The 23,999-nt window shown below is 33.1% G+C and overlaps 1 protein-coding gene across 2 annotated transcripts in view; it reads right to left on the bottom strand.

Annotated features, from left to right (window-relative positions):
- The window catches only part of LOC115874644 (titin-like), a 232,170-nt gene that overhangs the window by 189,835 nt on the left and 18,336 nt on the right, over positions 1–23,999 (bottom strand). For both annotated transcript variants that reach the window (XM_030889851.1, XM_030889853.1), the window contains exons 3-5: positions 19,871–20,234; positions 17,004–17,129; positions 15,801–15,942 (exon numbers count right to left, since the gene is read on the bottom strand). In XM_030889851.1, coding sequence (XP_030745711.1) covers positions 15,801–15,942; positions 17,004–17,129; positions 19,871–20,234 — 632 coding nt within the window. The remainder of the gene's footprint in view (positions 1–15,800; positions 15,943–17,003; positions 17,130–19,870; positions 20,235–23,999) is intronic.

The raw sequence follows: 23,999 nt of genomic DNA, 5'->3' as shown, positions 1-23,999 counted from the left end.
GGGTGGATTTTCCAAAAAAGAAAAAGTTGATCACATGGAGTGACAATTGCAATGGTCAAAATAAAAATATAATAATGCTCTTGTTGTTAATATATTTGGTGGCTATGGGAGTATATGAGCAAGTTGAACAAAAATTCTTAGTTTCTGGTCACTCATACCTCCCTTGTGATCGTGACTTCGCTCAAATCGAAAAGCGAAAAAGAGTAACAAAAGGTCTCACACGGTTTTCATGTGTACGAAGAGTACGGTCAACACGCTTAGTAAAATAAGATGTACTGAATAAAGATAGAAGACGAGTATTTTCCCAAGCGCATGGAATCTAGCGTCAGATTAAGTAGTTATGTAATAAATACGTCGTATTTTTGCTCACTCCGACTTACTAGATTGCCATAACGACTCACTCCTATACATGTAAACGCCGACCCAAAGGTTCGCTTGCCAGCAGGGTATAAAAGATATGATAAAGAATGCATGTCACAAGAATCCTTTTAAAGCTTTTACGATTCAATCTGAGGACTTTAAAGACATTCAGAAACTTGCCGACGAAATGCTGAACACAACGAAGTTAAAAATATCTCAGGTTTCCTGGATTATGGTTAATAAGGAAAATCCAAAGATGGTGAAAATTAGGAAATCTTTCAGTAAGCTGGAAGCATGGACTGAGTGTGTGTGTGAAAAAGAATACAGGATATTTTAGGAAATCTCCCTCTCCTAGAATGCAAGAATCGAATCTCTGCTGAAAAAATTAAAAATTTTGAAGATATGCTAGACTATATACCTTTAAAATATTTAAGTTATTGGGAAACTTTGATTGATAATACCAAGAAATCAAAATAAGTAGCAACTTAATCTACGTTCGTGTTCAGTTTTATTTTTTTGGATGGATGTTTAGTTGGAACATAGACGCTTTTGAATCCATGTTAATTTTGAACTTAGATTGTTTCTTTGTTTTATGAATTTGGTAATTTTTTGTAACAAAACTTTTCGACTTTTTAAAGTTTTTTTAAAATGTTTTATGCTTCAAACAGTTAATACTGATTATTAAAGTACTTTTCACCGCAATATAGTTGTTTTTTTATTTATTATAACAAAAACCTTAATAACTCAAAAATAACTTTTTGGCACTTAGACGCTTTTGAATTACCACGCTTCAATTATTCTAAAAGTGTTAGAAAGTGTAATTTGTGGAAATTCTAAACAAAAAAATAAAAAGGTAAATATTTAATTAAATATAATAATTAGTTAAATATTATTCCAGTTAAAAAAAAATTTGATGAGTTCAACTACGGTAGCGAGCATAGTTTTATCACCGGTTTTGCTAGTGGGGCATAATTGGAGCTATTTCGGCTATAACGAAATTTTTTAAAGGTACATATTTATAATTTTGATGTTCATAAAACATTTAATCATCACTAGATTAAAAAAAGCATACCATTAATATTGCAAATTATATTTTATATCCCCTCACAGTATATGTCTATTTAATATTTTGATTATGTAACGAGCACTTTGTTTACTCACTTGTTTCGTCAAACTGCTTGAATCAATTTTTTGCTTTTGATCAAATCGGTGTGAGAAACTATGAAGCTATAAAATATTGTTTCGGGAGAGTTCAATATCAAGTAAAGCTGAATAATTGACTGTTATTGCACCCAACAATGGCTTAATTATGCTCTCCTTTGAGAGTTAACATTTTTTCGGCAATTTTATTAACATTTTAAATTGTCACAACCACAACACGACGCCTAGTTCGAATTCATTTTCACTTATTTTTAACAACCCGAAACAGCGTTACATCACACAAACCTCGTACCTGAGTGTTTTATAGTCTCAATAACTGCACTAGCGCGGGATCAATGACTTGCCCGACTTATAAAAAATTAGTAGAGGAGATGAAGAGCAAACAAAACACAAGATTAGATTTGCCCAACTAAATACAAATAGAAGCAGACCGGTTCACGATTTACTATGGCGGGATTCTATGGACTGTGATATTCTTCTAGTAACCGAACCTAATAAAGCCCTTGTTAAGGAACGAAAATATATCTGTGATATAAATGTTGATAGTGCTGTGATAATTAGAATAACTGTGATAAAACAGCTGTGATAAATGTTCGCCCAAGACATGGATATGTATGTGTGGAGTTTCCGTATTGTGAAGTCATTTCGTGTTATATGTCACCAAATGTTAATATAAAATATCTCGATAAATTATTGTCTAAAATGGAAAGGGACTTGAGAAAGGATAAAATAACACTTATAGCAGGAGACCTAAATTCAAAATCTCCTTTATGGAGTTCGCCAGTAGAAGATGCTAGGGGCCGATTAGTGGCTGACTGGTTGGCTCAGAATAGTTTAGATAGAATAAGCCTACTACATAGAATGAGCCTACTTTTGTTAGAAGGGAAAGTCAATCATTCTTAGATGTGACCTGTACAGAAAAAGCGACAACCCAGATAGACGACTGGAGAGTTCTCAAGGAAGAGAACCTGACCGATCACAGGACAATCAAATTTACAATCGGAAACAGAGAATCTCTGTTCGAGAGAAAGAAGGAATGATTAGAGAACAATTATTGAAAGAAATGATCCTATACACAAACAAAATACACGCGGAGGAACTTGTTCAAGTTATGCAGAAGATATGTAATACGGTGCTAAAAGGAAAGGACCGAATTCCATGAAAAAACCAGTTTATTGGTGGAATACAACTATCTGCGAAGCGAGAAAACTATGTTTAAAACTTAGGAGGCAAGTTACTCGACTACGGAAAAGAAGAAGGTCTGAAACAGAAGTAAATGAAGCAGAAACTTTGTATAAAGAAGCACGTAAAAAGCTAAAATATGAAATTCGAAAATCAAAGGAGAGCTCTTGGAGAAATATTGTAAATGAACTTGAAAATGATGTATATGGACAGGCATTTAAAATTATTATGAAAAAAATAAAAACAAAAAATTCAATTGACAAAGATGCTCAACTAAATGAAGCCAGAAAGCTGTTTCCCAGGGGCGAGAATGTGAACTGGGAAAGATTTCCTATAGTGGATTTCCCCAAAATATCGATGACTGAAGTCGATAGCGCAGTCAAGAGGCTAAAAAGAGGAAAGGCATCTGGACCAGACGGCATTCCAGTTGAGTTAGTTCAGATTGTTGCTCAGGAAAGACCTGATGTGCTGGTAGATATCTGCAATGATGTTATTGGAAATGCATCTATTCCGAGTAGGTGGAAACGTGCCCAGCTGGTGTTAATAGAAAAACCCCAGAAAGAAAGTGGAAAACGTAGCTATCGACCTATATGCCTGCTGGACTCGATGGTCAAATTAATAGAAATGGTCTTAACAGATCGATTGGAAACTGAAATACAGCTAAAGGGTGGTTTAAATGAGAGGCAGTACGGGTTCCGAAAAAAAATCAGTACAATCGATCCTCTCAAAAAAGTGTCTCAGGCAATTAGAGTACTAAAGTATACTAGCTCGTCAAACAGAGATATCCTTATGTTGATTACCATGGATGTAAAAAATGCTTTCAACTCGGCTAACTGGGAAAATATAATCAATGAGCTTACATATCATTGGAAAATAAGTTTATATTTAGTGGAAAATATAAAAGCTTATCTAAGCGAAAGATGCGTTATTGTAGAGGATACAGAAGTTAAAGTATCTAAAGGTGTACCTCAGGGATCTATACTGGGTCCTTTACTATGGAATGTACTGTATGATGGACTCCTTCGTATGGAATACCCAGCAGCAGTAGGAGTCATAGCATATGCAGATGATGTTGCGCTGATGGTAAAGGCTAAATGTACCGAAGACCTCGTTAGAACTGCGGAAAGAGCATCGGAAATGACAATCGATGACATTTCCCTTATAAATAATTTACATATAAAATGACAGCGGTCTTCATTTCATAGCCATCGCTAACGCCGTTTTTATTCGATCATACGGTACCTTTGCCACACATGTAGAGTTATAAGTATCAAATTAAAACATATTGGGAATCACTCATCCAAATATATTGTTAAAATACCATCTCAAACTAACTAAACTGTTTTAGGAAATACAGCATGGCGATATTCCTCGAAAACCGTATTTAAAATAGCGGGCTTTAACTCTGTTCCGAGAACTAGACACCAACGGTTTTAAAATTTAAACCACATGTAATGAGAATATCGAAAATTACTACGTATTTATAACCTATTAAATAACCACAAAGATCGCGCCATCACAGTGATGTAGGGTAACATTATTAAAATTCTGAAGCATTAAATTAAAATTGTCGACACGTGTTTTTACAAGGGTAAGTCAATTAGTACACGCATTAGTGTTCGAGATCCACGAAATTAGCAGATTAAATTAGTGGTTTCAATTAGCGTCAAAGCGTTGATTGAAAGAATTGGGAAGATCGCAACCTAATGGGCCAATTTGTGACAAGGCTGATTTGATTTCATGATTTCCCTTTATGTCTCAAGTGCTATACGGTGGAGCCGCCACTCGTTCTGGGACCAACGCATAAAATACTTATTTTTTTTCTAATTCGGCCAGGTAAAACTGAAAGCTACAGTGTTGCCATATTAAAATGTGTAATATCTGTAATACGTTTGACGAAAATATCTTTGGATGAAAAATTCGACTAAAAATTTATTCGCGTTAAACATAGAATAAACAACAAAAATTCTTTTATAGTTCCTGAATATTTCGTATGATCGAAAAAAGCCGTTTAGTAATCGCTTGGAAATGACGATTATTTACATTTACCGTCATATTTTACATACGAAATAACATCTTCATTTAATACACTTCATATAAAATAAATTTAAGAACATTATGCATTATGCAACGTAATAAATTTAGTGTTTTAAGCCCCACTGCATGTCACTGGTTTAATCAACTTATGCAGTTATATACACCATTTTGTAGGTAATTTTATAAGCAATAATAATTTTGAGTATTATTAATTCTGTAATAGAGTTGAACGTATGGGAAATATTTAGCAAAAACTAAAAAATTGTAACTTTAGGGGTGTTTGTGGGGTGGTTTGCATGGTCAGAGGGATGAGGACTTGTATGTTAATCTGGACCACAATGGCTAACCGGAAACAAAAATTCAGGGTGTTCATTTTGTTCCACACACAAGCACCATATAATTAAAAATAAGTGTCCTGGACTAAGTAATAAAGTAAAAATTTCACGTACCTACTCTTTCTAGGATACAAATAAATAATAAAAAAAAAACCGTATGATCGAAAAGAACGAGTCAAAGACGGCTGGAGAATGACAATCGATGATAATTTTGGCGAGGTCAAGCTGTAGACCTCATTTTTCTAAAAACTGACTAAAACTTGTCAAAACTTAACACTAATTATTATAGAAAGATTAAAAAAGGATAGAACGTTTCCAGACACACAAATCTATTTTGCTCATAAATTGAACAACTTTATAAAACTATAAGAATTGTAGGCAAAAATTCATTTTAGTAAATTGAAATTAAATAATATAATTGTTCCAAGAACACTTGCCTTTTATAGCCTGCACGATTCCTTTACAAAGCTTGTCCAGCTAATCATATATATCCCGGCGTTTACATTTTCAAACAGCGTAAATTTGTAAATAGCCTTACTGCGTCACTGACACATCCCAAGTTCAAGGTCGCGCAGAATCATCACATGTGCCAAAACACCACCTTAGCACACACGTCTGATAGGAAACGTCGTAGAATGCCGGCAAAAGTGCTACAACAGCGACTGAACGGGTGAATCTATTCGGAAATGCCGCATTTTTTATGACACTTTTTTTTTCGTCGTGGGCCTTTTTTCTGAGCAAGCTCGAAAACTGAACAAAGCTATAGAAGGAGGAAAAATGCGTGAAAAAACAGCGTTTTTTGCATGGTCGGAGAGATCAAAACTTAGTATGTTAATCTGTACACAAGCACCATATAATTGAAAATAAGTGTCCGGACTAATAAAGTAAAGATTTCACGTACCTACTCTTTATGGGATACAAATAAATAATTTATAGAAAGATTAAAAAAGATAGAACGTTTTCAGACACACAAATCTATTTTGCTCAAAAATTGAACAACTTTATAAAACTATAAGAATTGTATCAGAACTGCGTTTTCCTTGTGTTTTTCGCCAGTTAAATGTAGTTTGACGAGCAAATGTAGTACTAGAAAGATCATGCATCACCAATTATAATGAAAACAGACCACTCCGATAATGATACTCATTAAGGCAAAAATTCATTTTAGTAAATTGAAATTAAATAATATTTGTTCCAAGAACACTTGCCTTTTATAGCCTGCACGATTCCTTTACAAAGCTTGTCCAGCTAATCATATATATCCCGGCGTTTACATTTTCAAACAGCGTAAATTTGTAAATAGCCTTACTGCGTCACTGACATATCCCAAGTTCAAGGTCGCGCAGAATCACCACACGGGCCAAAACACCATCTTAGCACACACGTCCGATTGGAAATGTCGTAGAATACCGGCAAAAGTGCTACAACAGCGACTGAGCGGGTGAATCTGTTCGGAAATGCCGCATTCTTTATGACATTCTTTTTTTCGTCGTGGGCCTTTTTTCTGAGCGAGCTCGAAAACTGAACAAAGCTATAGGAGGAAAAATGCGTGAAAAAAACAGCGTTTTTTTGCATGGTCGGAGATATGAGGACTAGTATGTTAATCTGTACACAAGCACCACATAATTGAAAATAAGTGTCCTGGACTAATAAAGTAAAAAGTTCACGTACCTACTCTTTCTAGGATACAAATAAATTATAAAAAAAAACCGTATGATCGAAAAAAACGGTGTCAAAGATCGCTGGAGAATGACAATCAATGATAATTTTGGCTAGGTCAATCTCTAGACCTCATTCTCTAAAAATTTACTAAAATTTGTCAAAAACTAACACTAATTATAGAAAGATTAAAAAAGATTGAACGTTTCCAGACATACAAATCTATTTTTCTCTAATATTGAACAACTTTATAAAACGATAAGAATTGTATCAGAACTGCGTTTTTCTTGTGTTTTTCGCCAGTTAGTTGTAGTTTGACGAGCAAATGTATTACTAGAAAGATCATGCATCACCAATTATGAAAACAGACCACTCTGATAATGGTAAAAATTCAATTTAGTGAATTAAAAATGAATATTTGTTCCAAGGACACTTGCCTTTTATAGCCTGCACGATTCCTTTACAAAGCATAGTCCAGCTAGTCATATATATCCCGGCGTTTACATTTTCAACAGCGTAAATTTGTAAATAGCCTTACTGCGTCACTGACACATCCCAAGTTCAAGGTCGCGCAGAATCACCACACGCGCCAAAACACCACCTTAGCACACGTCCGATGGGAAACGTCGTAGAATACCGGTAAAAGTGCTACAACAGCGACTGAGCGGGAGAATCTGTTCGGAAATGCCGCATTCTTTATGACACTCTTTGTTTCGTCGTGGGCCTTCTTTTTGAACGAGCTCGATTGTTGAATTAGGCTATAGAGGGAGGAAAAATGCGTGAAAAAACGGCGTTTTCTTGCGATTGGCGGGTAAATGTGTTGGCGGAGGAGGCGTGCGCCACGTGGTCGAGCGGCGGCGATCGTCGACTGAAGCGGCGTCGCGGACGGTGTAGCGAGTTCAGAACGACGTCGACGCGCCATCCTCGCCGCAAATTTCTCTGGAAAGACGCCGTCGTCGGTGGCAGATTGCGCGCATGGTGTCTGGCACGATGCCGATGAATCATTCGTCGCGCTAAAAAGTTGTTTTTCATCAACGAATTCTTTATGTTTCCGAGAGACAATTCTTTGAAATATATCAGGAATGGAAATTAATAACGAATGGAGGAATTAACCCTCAACTGGTGTAGTGAAATATGGTGTGTTGGGGTCCGACGGACCCCAATATTTTTATTCCAGTTAATAATACATGATGAAGAGATTTTATAAAAAGCTTGTTATTTTAACACTGTTTATAATATATTCAGTGAACAAACAATTTCATTAATTTTCAACAAATTAATAAGAACGGACACAAAAATAAAGCGAAACGCATTTTTTAGGAATTTTTGACAACAGAAATATAACTTGGCTAAGAAACCCATAGAAATTAAAAACATGTATATTTTATGATTTTACCCTATTATTAAAAGTACAAACAACTGAAATGTGAAGCTAAAGTAATAAACATAAATTATTTTCAACAAAACTGCAAACCTTGAATGTACATAACTTTTTCAAAAACAATTCATGCTAATATAGAATCTGCATTTGCCGCACATTTGATCCATGAGATTTTTGTTTTTGTTTTTTTTTTCATTTCTTTGTTGACATATGGTTGACATTAGTGATGTAAAAATTCTAAGTAATCGTTACAAAGTAACAGTTACTTTACGAGGACCCGAAGTAACGCTTACTGTTTGAATTTAGAACTCGTTACTCGTTACTCGTTACTAAGCTAATTCGTTACTTTTGCGCCGGCAGTAATCGTAATCCCTGGAAATGCACGAACCGAGGACTCGAAACTCGATACTGAAATATTCCTTACTTCGACCAAAGTTTACTTCGACGTAGGTCTAGTTGTTATCAATATGTTTATGTTTAAAGTGTTGACTTTAGTGATCTTCATCTCACTTGTCTCTTTAAGTTCATCTAACCATTCAATTAATGCTTCCACAAAATTAGCGTCCTAGTGAGGCACACTTTTTAGACTACCCACCATTCTAATAACGATGTTTCGTCCAAGTATGTTTACTTGGCGTGGTTGTGCCACACAGACCCCAATGAAACTTTAGCCCCCGCTGGTAGGAACAATACTTGATAAAACCAAGTGCGCCTTTAACAGTTGCATATTGGTATAGGGTTACTAGATGAAAACTTGTCCACCCCGGGTAAGCCTTCCCAAAAATCCGGACAAAATCCGGACGTCATAATTTGTTAGCCATATAAGAGCAAAAATAGTACCTATATTGTTTTATTAGGAGTAAAAATTATACTTTTTGTGGCGAAGCTGTGGAGTAGGCATTTACCATACAGGCGAGGCACAAAAAATAATTTTTACTCCGAATAGAACATGCTATTTTTTAGCCGGCCATACCAATAGGTGGCTATTAAGATCGACAAAAAAAAAGATTTTTTAATTTTACTCAAAATGAGTTATTTGGGTCATAAATGACCTAAATACAAAATATTTTCATGGTGTCTGTCTGTCTGTTTGTCCGTCTGTCTGTCCGTCTGTAACACGATAACTCAAAAACCGCTGAACCGATTTTAACCAAATTTGGCACAAAAATACTGTGGCACCCGAGAATCTGACCATTAGTTTTTGGTGGGGGTGGGGGGTCGGTAAGGGGGTATGGGAGGGTGTTAAAAATTTAAAAAAATCGTAACTCCAAAATTACAGTAGCTAGCGAAACGTGGTTTTCAAATTAAGATTAGGAATAATATTTGCAACAAAATTTGTAATAACATCAAAATCAGCCAAAGTCGCAGTTTTTGAGATATTAACATATTTTAGTATGGGCGGCTACACGTGCCTCCCGGCTCCCGGCGCCAATTTTTTTCAAACGCCAACAATTTAAAATTTTCTAAATAATACAAAAAGATTTAAAAGTAATACCTTGTAAGTAATTATATGTATAGGGAAATTAAAACAACTTTCGGTGCACGTCATCAATGACACCATGCGTCGTCTTATGGAGTTTGCTGGTGGTCGTATTATGACGTGCAACCAGTGGCGGATACAGAGGGGGACCCATGGGGCTCGGCCCCCCCCTAAAATCTGTAAATTGTGTTAAATATCAGGCTTTTTGGTTAAAAATGGCGACCTAAAAAGCATATTCTACATTACTTTTTATTTTGGGCCCCCTCTAAAATAAATTCCTTTATCCGCCCCTGCGTGCAACCAAAGTTTTAGAAGAATTTTAGTTACTTAGAATTGTCTGCAGCAAACCGTTTACCGATATCTCTAAGAGATTTTCAGTTATTTGAGGAAATTTACAAAAAAAAAGTATTTTTTTCTGCTTTCCGAAATATTTAACAACGAATATCTCCGGAACAAAAAAAGCCAATCTCAAAAACGAAACGGTTTTGTAAATTATACATTTAGGACTACAATATATTCCGCAATAAGCAAAATCGATTTTCCAAAATTTTTCGAAAAAATTCCTCGGCACACCCTGTCGATTATGTCAAAAACCGAAATGTCTCAGATCGCAACTAAAATATTCTTACTGATAGTTCATTTTACGTAGAATTGACTGCAGCAAACAGTTTACCGATATCTCTAAGAGATTTTCAGTTATGTGAGGAAATTTACAAAAAGAAAGTATTTTTTTCTGCTTTCCGAATTGTAGCACCATATACAGGGTGCTACAATTTCGAGTTAGGAGCACTGGTATCTCGGTAACCGTAATAGATACAAACATGGTTAAATTGGGGCAAAGTTGCGCTTTGGGATGTTCACCAAGATATCATCAAAGAAGTTTTAAAAATTTCAAGGATTGCTGAGTTTTTTGGAAAAAACTGATTTTTTTTTTAAATAAATTTTATTTTCTCCTGTCATTACTTTTTAGAAAATCAAAAAACTAATTGCATATTCTCATAGCCACTTTATTACGGCTATCTGACAGTATTTTTAGATTTTCAAATTAGCTGATAATTTGTGAGATACAGAGGTCAACTTAATTTTTTTAAATACGGACCTGCATTTTTTATTTCAGATTCTGAAAGAACTCTGTCTACTGAGTACAACGATATGCCACATTTAATATTTTTTTTTTGTTTTGACATTTGAACACAATTTATTTAAACTAATTTCAAGTCCGGCTCTGTTTTTTTTTAAATATTTAATCTATTCATCGTTACAATATTGATTATCATTCAAACTTAACAATGATGATTGATTGATTTTCCGTATTCAATGTTTCACCCCACAAACATTGAATACGGAAAATCAAATGCAATAAAATAATTAATATAAATAAAATATAAACAATCAAATTATTTTCCGGGAAGATGGACTGGAAATGGTAGAGTAATATAATTTATACTGCTCTACCATTTCCAAGTATAATGTTCAGCGAGGTTCCTGTACCTATCGCCAAGGGGTTACACTACTTGACGTCATTTGTAAAAGTGAAATGAATTCATCTCAACATTTACAATAAAGAGTACAAAATGCATTCGGAAGTATAAGAAGAAAGGTCAAAGAGCTATAAATAAAACTGAACGAAAAATAAATTTGTGCAATAGGGAGGGTGGTAACGCTTTCGAACATGTAGAATATTAAAAACTAGTTTAGAGAAGTTGATTTATTTGTAATAACTACGACTAATATTATGCATATTATGAGGTCGCACACTGAGATTTCAAATTCACAATAAAAAAAGTTAAAAATAATATCTTTAAATATCTGACCTGGATATTATTTATTTGAATCTTCCAATTGGCTCGATTTTCCTTATTTAATGTTAATTAGCGCTGATCAATATTGCTGCGATGAATATAATCAGATTAAATTACCAGAGTCGGACTTGAAATTATTTTAAATATAATTAAATAGTTTTGTTGCTGTTAATGTAACCCAAAACAAAAAAAAATATAAAGTGTGGCATATCATTGTATTCAGGAGACCGAGTTTTTTCAAAATCTGAAATAAAAAATGCAGGTCCGTATTTAAAAAAATTAAGTTGGCCTCTGTATACCACAAATTATCAGCTAATTTGAAAATCTAAAAATACTATCAGATAGCCTTAATAAAGTGGATATGAGAATATGCAATTAGCTTTTTAATTTTCTAAAAAGTAACGACAGGAAAAAATAAAATTGATTTTCAAAAAAATCAGTTTTTTCCAAAAATCTCAGCAATCCTTGAACTTTTAAAAAAAATTTTGATGGCATCTTGGTGAACATCGCAATACGCGTATCGTATCTATTACGGTTACCGAGATACCAATACTCGTACCTCGAATTTGTAGCACCCTGTATATCGAGAAACTTTTGTGCCTAGACGTAAAAGTGCTTTACTTTTATGCCTAGGCGTTATAATTACTTTTTTATGTTGTCAATCACGTCGTAAAAATTAATACTTTTGTGACGTTCGAAAAAATATATATTTACAACTTTCAAAACTTAAAACTTATGAAGTAAAACAATGAATTTACACTGCTGAATTTATCGACGTTTTTAAAAATTTAAGTTTTTTTTTAATATTAAAGAAGTTTGACTAGTAATAATTCATAAACTATGAGACTATGAGGTATAATAATTAGTAGATATTTTGGTAACCTAGCCTGAATTATCGTATAAAGCCAGATAATATCAAATGGATTAATCTTGTGTTTCCGACTTTCGTTATAGCCAAAATATCCTAAATATCAAAGACCTTTTTGCGAAAATTTTGGAAACCACTGTATCTTTTCCGCATTTTCTTTCTTGTAAATTTAATCTACTACGTATTGTGCCATATTATCAACAATTTATGTTTCTTAACTAAAATCTAAAAAAATTCCAATTTTTTTAGATTTTTTCGCGAAAAAACCTCATACTCGTGTTTCTAAGGTCGAAATATACTACCGTGAAAAATATTTGCACTTATTTAAGATTCACCCTGTATATGCCCTTTATCTGAAAAAATAAATATAAAGCTATAGGTACGATAACGTTTATAATCCAATATAAACTGACAAGGTAACATTATGTAAAACGTCCCTACTATTATAACGGCCCTTGTAAGCCGGCGAACCCAATACCCGACACCACACATATTTAAATCAATTAGGGGGTTGCCTATCGATTATCTGCCCACATGGTGACGTCACCTGACCTATTGCTACTTCCACCCTAACTGGATAAAACGACTTCCTGGAGCGTGGGACTTTCCAAGATGCCATAATAAAAGGTTACACTTAAAACATAACACAATCATTACGTGATATAAACAAACAGGGAGATACTTCGTTTTTAAGTGTTTTAAAAGTGTTTTTTTTTCTTTTACAAATAATACAACTCAAAACTTCAAATACACAAGTATTAAACTCATTAAATTTAATTATTATATTATTAAAAGCAAGTGTGTTCTTTAAAATTATTTTTAACTCTCCTTGAATATGTGTGTATGTGTTGGGTCGGTAGGACCTATAAATACCTATATTGTCTATTTAGCATCACTTTAACTACAAAGGTATTAAATGTAGGTATTTTAAAACGAGTTTGCTTTATAATTATTTTAAGCTCTCCTTGAAATTGTTCTAAGGGTTACCTATTACTAAATTCATACAGGGGGCGGCGAAAATGCGCCGGGCATCTGTAGCTCCTAGAATAAAAAAATTGGAAATTTTGATTAATTGCAAACCTAAAGCATGTACAGTTGTACAAATATAGGAAGAGACTTGGGGATAGCACCGGTCGCGTGTTATTTTATATTTCTCACGTCTCTAGCTATACTTGTTAAGTTGTACTAGGATGTATTTCAGGAAAATATTTTATCTTCGACAGGATGGCTCAAAAAAGTGTCAGTGGATCGGGATGATTTTTTTTTAAATGAAACACCCTGTATATTATTGCATTTTTGTTTTCCTTTGACATAAACGGACTTTACATATTCGTAAGATATGAGTAGATATGTTTCGATAGTTTCAGAGATATTAATAAATAAATAAAAAATATATTTTTTCAGCCTTTCTTAAAAAAATATTAAAAATACAAGAACTATCCTGAAATCAAAATTATATTAGGTATTTACTTTAGATGGTTTTTACTTACTTTGCTCTAAATATCGCAATCTTAAATCATACAGGGTGTTCAAAATTCTAAGCCAAACTATCTAAAATCTATACTAATATATAAAATCGTTAAGTAACTGACATACTGATTAATCACTATCCTGCTCAAACCACTCAACGTAAGAAGGTCAATTTTGGCATACAGGTTGATTCTAGGGTGTAGAGGTTCGATAAGGATTTTTCGAAATTCCAGTTTCAAGAGGGTGAAACCACCCCTCAAATATTACAATATTTTTTATTTAAAAAACGGTCAAGTTTTCGAAAAAACGCTTAAACACGTATATTTTATTTTGTTTTTTTACATATTTTAAGATTTCTTAAAAATGTATACAGGGTGTTTCGAAAAATCTTGTCATTGATTAATCACGATCCTGCTTAAAGCGCTTGACGTAAAAAGCTGATTTATGGAAAACAGATTAACTTTAGGGTGTAGAGGTTCGATAGGAAGGGATTTTTCGAAACTCGAATTCTAAGAGGGTGAAACTATCCCTCAAATATTAAAATACTTTTTATTTAAAAACCGGTGAGTTTTTCGGAAAACTTTTAAACACGTATATTTTATTTTGTTGATTTACATATTTTTAGATTTTTTATAAATTTATACAGGGTGTTTCATAAAATATGACCATTGAGTAATCACGATTCTACTTAAACTGCTTGACGTTTAAAGCTGATTTTTGGCAAACGGATTGACTGTGGGGTGTAGAGATTCGATAAGGAGGGGTTTCTCGAATCTCAAATTCCACAAGAGGGTGAAAATATTCCTCAAATATTACAATATTTGTTATTTAAAAAACGATTAGTCTTTCGGGAAAACGCTTGGACAAGCATAATTTATTTAGTTTTTTTGCATATTTTGAAATTTTTTAAAAAATCATACAGGGTGTTCCAAAAAGTTGGGTAATTTCTTAACCACGATTCTGCTTAAACTGCTTAACGTAAAAAGCTTATTTTTGGCAAACAGATTTTTCGAAACTCAAATTCCAACGAGATGAAACTACCCCTCAAATATTACCAAATTATATAATAATATCGCCATATTATTTTTTCTCATGCTGATATAAATGTGAGAAAATTTTATCCAGTTTGTATGTTAATGGAAATTCTTGCTTTGCTTTATCATCACCATTACAAATGATTAATTCGACGCAAACGAAGTCGCTGGTACACGCTAGTATAAAATAATTTGTCTTGTTGTTTTTTAAGTGAAACATCCTGTATATTATTTTTTATTAGATAGGGGAATGAAAAAATTAATTATCATTTTTGGTATTTAGAATATTTCAAAAATTTTAACAGTTGCGCAGATATTCCCGATTTTATATTTCATATGGCATTTTCCACAGTAAATTTTTATCAAAGCCATCCAATGATTTTTCTCTGGTATTTTGCCGTGGAAAATTTTTGAAATGCCGTAAATACAAAAAATGTCCATTTTATAATTCTCCATCTAACAAAAAATTAATATATAGGGTGTTGCATTAAAAAAACGAAAAAAAAAATATATAATTTAGAAAAATTTGGCGTAAAATTTTAAATACCCTGTCCCCTGTATGTTTTAAGATTACGATATTTATAGCAAAGTAATTACAGCCCATCTAAAGTAAATACCTAATACAGTTTTGATTTCAGGACAGTTCTTGTATTTGTAACAATTTTTTTAAGAAAGGCTGTAAAATATATATTTTTTATTTATTTATTTATATCTCTGAAACTCTCGAAATATATTTACTCATATCTTAGGATTACGTAAAGTGATCTGAAATGAAGCCAAAAATGCAATAAAATACAGGGTGTTCCATTTAAGAAAAACATCCCGATCCACTCACACTTTTTTGAGCCACCCTATAGAAGTTAAAATATTTTCCTGAAATACATTTTAGTATATATTTTAGGTTGGCACAGAAGCAAAATTCCCAAGTTTTTTATTCAAGAGCTACAGATGCCCGACGCACTATTGTCGGACCCTATATTACCGTTTATAAACAATTCCTCATAAACCTTGATAATGACAAATGCACTTACCATGAACATAGCCCTGCTCTCCTGATGACGATCCCTGACTAGAAGGGGGATGAAACGCGTGATGAGGAGAGGAAAACGAACTTTGTGTTGGTGGTGGTGGTTGCCTATGCTGAGGAGATCCGATTTGGTGACCCGGTAAAGGCTATTAAAAAAATATTACATTAATATCGAAGATGTATATTGTAATCGCAAAACATTTTCCGATGGACGTCATCAATCATATCGACATTGACATTAAAGTCTATAAACCTGACTAAATGAAATTTTGGCAAACATGTTTAAATTTGTTGTATAATTTAAGATACCGAACAGCTCTTCATTTTACTTTATAGAGCAAATGGTTGTAACAGATATTTTATTTAGATTAAATCTGCAAAAATTTGTTTAAACCGAATTTTATTATCGCTATGTTGGTCACATTGTGCCGTATTCAGCAATGTTGTCCTTTATTATTTGACAATTATCCTAATATCAGTCATTATTTTGTATAATATCGTGTTGTTGGATCTTTGTGAGCAATTCTCGTTTTTTTTACCTACTGTCGTAGTTTTTTTTTTAAATTGCACTTTTAAGCACAAACAGTTCTTTTAAGAACTAATTCTAGAGTTTTTGTATTGCATTTCTTGAAATTGTGTGTTGAAAATATGCCAAAGCATTTAAACAGTCGAAGCAAAGGGCTTGTAGCTTCGCTGATAAACAATTTGAACGATAACGTCACAATAATGTCCTTTATTACCCTTGACTACACAGAGAAGTAAGTTTGATTGATAAGCACATTATATCACTTTCAAAGTTAGTTTTTATTCAATTCTGTGATTATTACTTTGTGCATTAATAGCACCCTCTTACTTGATATAACCACTTATGGCGTTGTAAAATGTCCATCAATAAATAAATAAATAAATAATAACGCTTAGAATAATCTACATAATGGACTAATCTTTGCCAATATGTAATAAATAAAATAAGCTATAAAACAAATAAATCAATTAATTACTAAAATATTAGTTATTAAATTAAAAATAAAACCTAAAACTCTTTAAAAAATGATATAATAAATATATTGTTTGTCAATTTTAAATTAAGATTCATCTGATAAATCTATCACAATCTGGCAGCGCTGTCGCCATCGTTTGTCACTCAAAGTTGATCACGTGCATCGGAAATTGTTTTGCGATTACCATACGAGTAGTATTTTCTTACAGTGCATGGAATGTGATGACCTGGTGGACCGCTGTGTATCCCCGGACCCGGAGGTGGTTGCATGCTGGATAACGCATCCAGGGGAGTATACGATTTGGAGCAGGTTGGTTGTCCATCTGAGCTTGTCTTTAAGAACAAAAACAATATACAGAGTGTTTCAAAAAACATGTGCCATATCTCGTGGGAGATTCCTCACGTCAAAATAAGATTTATTTTTCATTATCAACATAGGTCCGATTCTGCTTTGTTTCCTAGCTACAGGGTGTTAAAGTCTCAATATTTTTTTTTATTTATTATAATTTTTTTCCAAGTACTTCTAGCGTTTCGATTGAACTTTTAAACTATATTAAGTTTGAGCTCTTTCAAACTATATTAGGGTTTCCTATACCTATCTGACTTAGATTTTGAATAAAAAGCGATATTTCAATAAAATTGTAATCAAGATGGCTGGTGTTGCCATGGCAATATTCTAGTAACACTTAGTAGCTATTTTCAAAATGGACATTAGTTTATGGACTTTATTTAAATTTATAACAAGTTATTTTTATTTAATTTACCTACAATCTATATCTATACTAATATATAAAATCCTTAAGTGACTGACATACTGATTAATCACGATCCTGCTCAAACCACTCAACGTAAGAAGCTCAATTTTGGCACACTGGTTGATTCTAGGGTGTAGAGGTTCGATAAGAAGGGATTTTTCGAAATTCCAGTTCCAAGAGGGTGAAACCACCCCTCAAATATTACAATATTTTTTATTTAAAAAACGGTCAAGTTTCCGAAAAAACGCTTAAACACGTATATTTTATTTTGTTTTTTTACATATTTTAAGGTTTTTTAAAAATGTATACAGGATGTTCATTGATTAATCACGATCCTGCTTAAAACACTTGACGTAAAAAGCTGATTTTTGGAAAACAGATTGACTTTAGGGTGTAGAGGTTCGATAAGAAGGGATTTTTCGAAACTCGAATTCTAGGGGGGTGAAACTATCTCTCAAATATTAAAATATTTTTTATTTAAAAACCGGTGAGTTTTTCGGAAAAACTCTTAAACACGTATATTTTATTTTGTTGTTTTACATATTTTAAGACTTTTTATAAATTTATACAGGATGTTTCATAAAATATGACCATTGAGTAATCACGATTCTGCTTAAACTGCTTGACGTTTAAAGCTGTAATTTTTGGCAAACGGATTGACTGTGGAGTGTAGAGGTTCGATAATGGAGGGGTTTCTCGAATCTCAAATTCCAAGAGGGTGAAAACGCCCCTCAAAGATTACAATATTTGTTATTTAAAAAACGGTTAGTCTTTCGGGAAAACGCTTGGACAAGCATAATTTATTTGTTTTAAAGTTTTTTTTACATACCTATTTTGAAATTTTTTAAAAAATCATACAGGGTGTTCCAAAAAGTTGGGTAATTTCTTAACCACGATTCTGCTTAAACTGCTTGACGTAAAAAGCTTATTTTTGGCAAACAGATTTTTCGAAAGTCACATTCCAACGAGATGAAACTACCCCTCAAATATTACCAAGTTATATAATAATATCGCCATATTGTTTTTTCTCATACTGACATAAATGTGAAAAAATTTTATCCAGTTTGAATGTTAATGGAAATTCTTGCTTTGCTTTATCATCACCATTACACGCTAGTAAGGTTAATAAGTAAGTATTTATTATTTTATCAAGAAAAATGAAGCAGTATCTGCTGGCGGAAGGAATGAATATGTTACTAGTGATTTTATCTTGTGAGGATAATTGCTTGTTGGCCTGAAGGGTTTATGCTCAAAGATATCCCTATAATAGGAATTTTCTTGACGAGCGTTCCTTTGAAAAACTACTTTTCCTATTTCGCAGAGTTGATAGTATGGTATATGAAAAAGCGAGTAGGCAGAAACCTGTCGTTGGAAGTGAAGAAAATTAATTTGCCTTAATTGGTTCTTTTATAGAAAATCCAATATATCTACAAGTCATCGTAATATAAATCAAAGAACTACTTCTTTATTTTTCTTGATAAAATAATAAACACATACTTATTAAACTATAGAGGGTAAATTAAATAAAAGTAAACTGTTATACATTTAAATAAATTCCATAAACTAACGTCGATTTTGAAAATAGCTACTACCTATCACTAGCAAATTGCCATAACGACACTAGCTAACGACACTAGCTATTTTGATTGCCATTTTATTGAAAAATCGTTTTTTATTAAAAATCTCAGTCAGATAGGTATTGGAAGTGTAATACAGTTTGAAAGAGCATTTAAATTTGCTTCGACTTGTTTAAAAAAATACATAGTGTTGCATTTGAAATTACGAAGTTTTTATGTAAAATAAATATCTAAAATAGACCAGCCATGTTTGATACCCCTGTATACATTTAAGAAAGCAATATTTTTTTTAGTAAAGTTTATTTCTCTGGCTCTAAAGTCAGCACAAGAATTAACTCTGAAAAGTAATGTACAGGGTGTCGACAAACTTTTTTATTATAGCATGCATATTTAAATATCTTTAAATATATCAAAAACCAAAACATTTAAACATATTAAACCCTTATAATACATGCCCTATTTTATGCCCAAGAAATCAAAAATGAAATAAAATACCGGGTGTGTTCCATAAGAAAAAATATAACTTTGGTATGGATCTTAGTTCTGACACACCCTGTACATTTCAAAATAATTTTAAATTATGCACATTGCCTCTCTACATATACCCATAAAAATTTTTGTTTCTGAATCTTTCCGTTTTCGTGTAATCAACCGAGGCGAATGAGGTACGCCACCCTGTATAATTCTGACACTATTATCATCTTCTGTAAACTAGACTATATGAATTTTGATGACTACTTACATTTTCTGAACTGCTAGTGGACTGGAGCAACGTTTCGGTTGCCACTGCAGTAGCAGCCGTCTGCGTGTGACTGGTGGCGGAGATTCTGTACTGCATTCCTGCTATACTGCAGTACCCCTCGTGATGGGTAGACCTCGTGGTACTATTCACGTACACCCCCGTAATCGTTACGTCAGTGTCTTGATTCAAAATGACCGCAACTTTTTTATTAGGAGTCGTGTGCACCTCGATCAATTTCCGATCTTCGTCTTTTTTTATTTCCTCCTTGATGTTTTTGGTCAAGTCGATTTCTTCTTCTGCTGCGGCAAAGTATTCTTCGGCCGATGAGTCAGAGTCGTCATCATCGCCAGAAGAGTCGCCATATCTATTCGGAATAATATATCAATAAATAATTGTTAAAAGGATAATTTTTAATAACAACAGCCATAGAAACTTAAGTAAACTCCTCGGTAAACTCTAATTCTCTAATAGAATTAAATCATTTCCGAAGAGTTCTATATTGCATAAATAAGTGTTTAAAATATTTCAAGCATTGCTGGGTTTTTTTCAGAAACGGATTATTTTTGAAAATCAATTTTATTTTTTACTGTCGTTACTTTTTAGAAAACCAAAAAACTCATTGCACATTCTCATAGCCACTTTATTAGGGCTATCTGACAGTATTTTTAGATTTTCAAATTAGCTGATAATTTGTGAGATACAGAGGCCAACTTAATAGTTATTAAATACGGACCTGCATTTTTAATTTCAGGTATTGAAAGAACTCGGTCTCCTGGGTAAAAAAATGGAGAGCAGTATATTTGCCAGCGAGGTTCCTGGTCGTGTCCCCAAGGGGCGGGGGGTCATTACTTGACGTCATTTGTAAAAGTGAAATCAATATATTTCAACATTTATAATAAAGAGTACAAAATGTATTCGGAAGTATAAGAAGAAGATATGTTCATAGAGCTATAAATAAATAAGATTGAACGAAAAATGAATTTGTGCATTAGGGAGGGTGGTAACCCTTTCGAACATGTAGAGCATTAGAAACTGGTTTGTAGAAGTTGATTTATTTGTAATAACTACGATTAATATTATGAGTATTATTAGATCGTACACTGAGATTTCAAATTCACAATACACAAAGTTAAAATTAATATCTTTGAATTGCTGACCTGGATATTATTCATTTGAATCTTTCAATTAGCTCTATATTCCTTATTCAATGTTAATTAGCGCTGATCAATATTGTTGCGAAGAATGTAATCAGATTAAATAATTTAAAAGACCAGAGCCGGACTTGAAACTATTTTAAATAATGGTTTTGTTATTTGTTATTGTTAAAGTACCCAAAATAAAAAATATATCGGCCCAAGGCAAACTTTTGAAGTTAACTATTAATTTTTTAGAATATATTTGTCAGATTAAGAAAAAATATATACTATTTGAAAGACAATTTCATATTCTTTGAAAAGAGTTTAGAGATATTAATTTGTATTTCGCTTTCTTCGGACTAAAATTATTAAATTAATGCATGAAACAAATTATCGTTTTTTATTACTAAGGTGTATGTCATTATTTAATTTATTTATTTATTGACAATTAACTAAAATAAATTTTCAATAATGGGTATGATCTCCTCTTGCTCTTACAACATCTCTCATACAATTTGGCATAGATTCAATCAAGTTTGATATTGTTTTTTGCGGGATGTTAAGCCACTCTTCTTCTACTGCAACAATGAGCTCTGGGATAGAAGTTGGAGCTCTTCGTTTAGCACGAATTATTTGTTTTAGCTCATCCCATAAATGTTCTATCGTGTTTAAGTCTGAATTGCATGCTGGCCATTCCATACCACGAAAACCGACTTCTGAAATGTAATCGTGAACGATTCTAGATTAGGTTAGGTTAGTTGTGCCTTCGCATTGTCATGCATAAAAGTGAATTCGTTTCCAATGTAGTCGACGTAAGATACCACATGAACTGCTAAAATCTCCTCAATATACCTAGCACCAGTTAAACCTCTTCTCCCATGCCGACGGTCGTCCCAACGGATGAAAACTGGGTCGGTTCGCGCAGTTATAGAAATTGTACCCCTGATCATGCAGAAACCACCTCCATAAGCAATCCGCTTCTCAATGCAGCATTCTGCGAATCGCTCACCTGGCCTCTGGTACACTTTTCTTCTTCGGTCGCTACCATAAAGGCATATCCTGGTCTCATCTGAGAATAAAACACATTCCCATTGTTCTAGTGTCCAATTCAGATGTTCCGTGCAAAAGGCAGGCGTGTTTGACGATGAGCTGGGGTAAGTGTTGGACCAATTACGGGTGTTTTGGGGGTCATGTTACTTTCCTTCAATCTTCGTCGTACTGTCCACTGACTAACAGTTACTCCTCGTGTTTCACGAAGCTGTTGTTGCACCTGAATAGCCTTAAGATGCCGATTTCTTAATATTGTTGACATAATAATGCGGTCATCACGATCCGTTGTATATCTCTTTCTACCAGTTCCAGGTCGTCTACGAAAGGACCGAGTCTCCTCATATCGTTCACACACTCTTCGAACCGCTCCGCGAGTCATATGCAGTTGCCGAGCTACAGCTCTCTGTTTAATTCCATTTTCGATTAAAGGGATTACTTTGGCAGCTTTTTTCCGTGATGTATGCATTAAATTGAAACACTAATAAATCAATGAAACACAACAAATCAAACAACGAAAGAACAATGTGCACATTTCGATTACAAAGTAACAGTAAAGTAGTAATGGCAATATTTGATAAGTTTTTTATTCTTATTGTCACCACAACATAAATGCCTTTCATTTGTTTACCCGTTGCAACGCATATAAACGACAAGTACTTTGGATAAATTTATACTCATATCAAAGCATGTTAAATTGTCTTTGAAACAACTCATATTTTTTTCTTGGTCTGATAAATAGATCCTAAAAGACACAGTTAAAGTCAAAAGTTCACAATGGGCCGATTTTTATGCACGCACGTTTATATACAGGGTGCTACAAATTCGAAGTACGAGCATTGGTATCTCGGTAACCGTAATAGATACAAAGATGGTTAAATTGGGGCAAAGTTGCGCTTTGGGATGTTCACCAAGATGCCATTAAAAAAGTTTTAAAAATTTCAAGGATTGCTGAGTTTTTTCGAAAAAACGGATTTTTTTTTAAAATCAATTTTATTTTTTTCTGTCGTTACTTTTTAGAAAATCAAAAGACTAATTGCACATTCTCATTGCCACTTTATTAGAGCTATCTGACGGTTATATTTTCAAATTAACTGATAATTTGTGAGATACAGAGGCCCACTTAATTTTTTTAAATACGGACCTGCATTTTTTATTTCAGGTTATGAAAGAACTCGGTCTCCTGAGTACAATGAAATGCCACACTTAATACTTGTTTTTATTTTGGACATTTGAGCACAACTTATTTAAACTAATTTCAAGTCCGGCTCTGTTTTTTTTAATTTAATATTCATCTTTCCAATATTGATAAACCTTCAAACTTAACAATGACGTGGGGAAAACATTGAATACGGAAAATCAGATGCAATGAAATATTAAAAAATAATATAAAAATAATATGTGTGTGTGAAATCAATACATCTCAGCATTTACAATAAAGAGTACAAAATGCATTCGGAAGTATAAGAAGAAGATCTGCTCCAAGAGCTATAAATAAAATTGAACGAAAAATAAATTGGTGCAATAGGGAGGGTTATAACCTTTTGGAACATGTAGAGCACTAGAAACTAGTTAGTAGAAGTTAATTTATAATAACGACGATAAAATAAATATTATGCAAATTATTAGATTGTACATGGAGATTTCAAATTCACAGTAAAAAAAGTTAAAAATAATATCTTTAATTTGCTGACCTGGATATTATTTATTTGAATTTGTTAATTAATTATTGAATTGTAAATTAGCGCTAATCAATATTGTTGCGATGAATATAATATAAGCAGATTAAATAACTTCAAAAACCAGAGTTGGAAATTATTTTAAATAATAATTAAATAGTTTTGTTGTTGTGAAGGTACCCAAAACAAAAAAACTATAAGTGTGGCATATCATTGTACTCCGGAGACCGAGTTCTTTCAAAACTTGATATAAAAAATGCAGGTCCG

This window comes from Sitophilus oryzae, unplaced genomic scaffold (genome assembly GCF_002938485.1).
Source record: "Sitophilus oryzae breed Bouriz unplaced genomic scaffold, Soryzae_2.0 scaffold_1297_pilon_pilon, whole genome shotgun sequence".
Taxonomy (NCBI): Eukaryota; Metazoa; Arthropoda; class Insecta; order Coleoptera; family Curculionidae; genus Sitophilus; species Sitophilus oryzae.
Note: the sequence above shows the minus strand (reverse complement) of the source record. Positions and strands in the feature narration are given on the sequence as shown.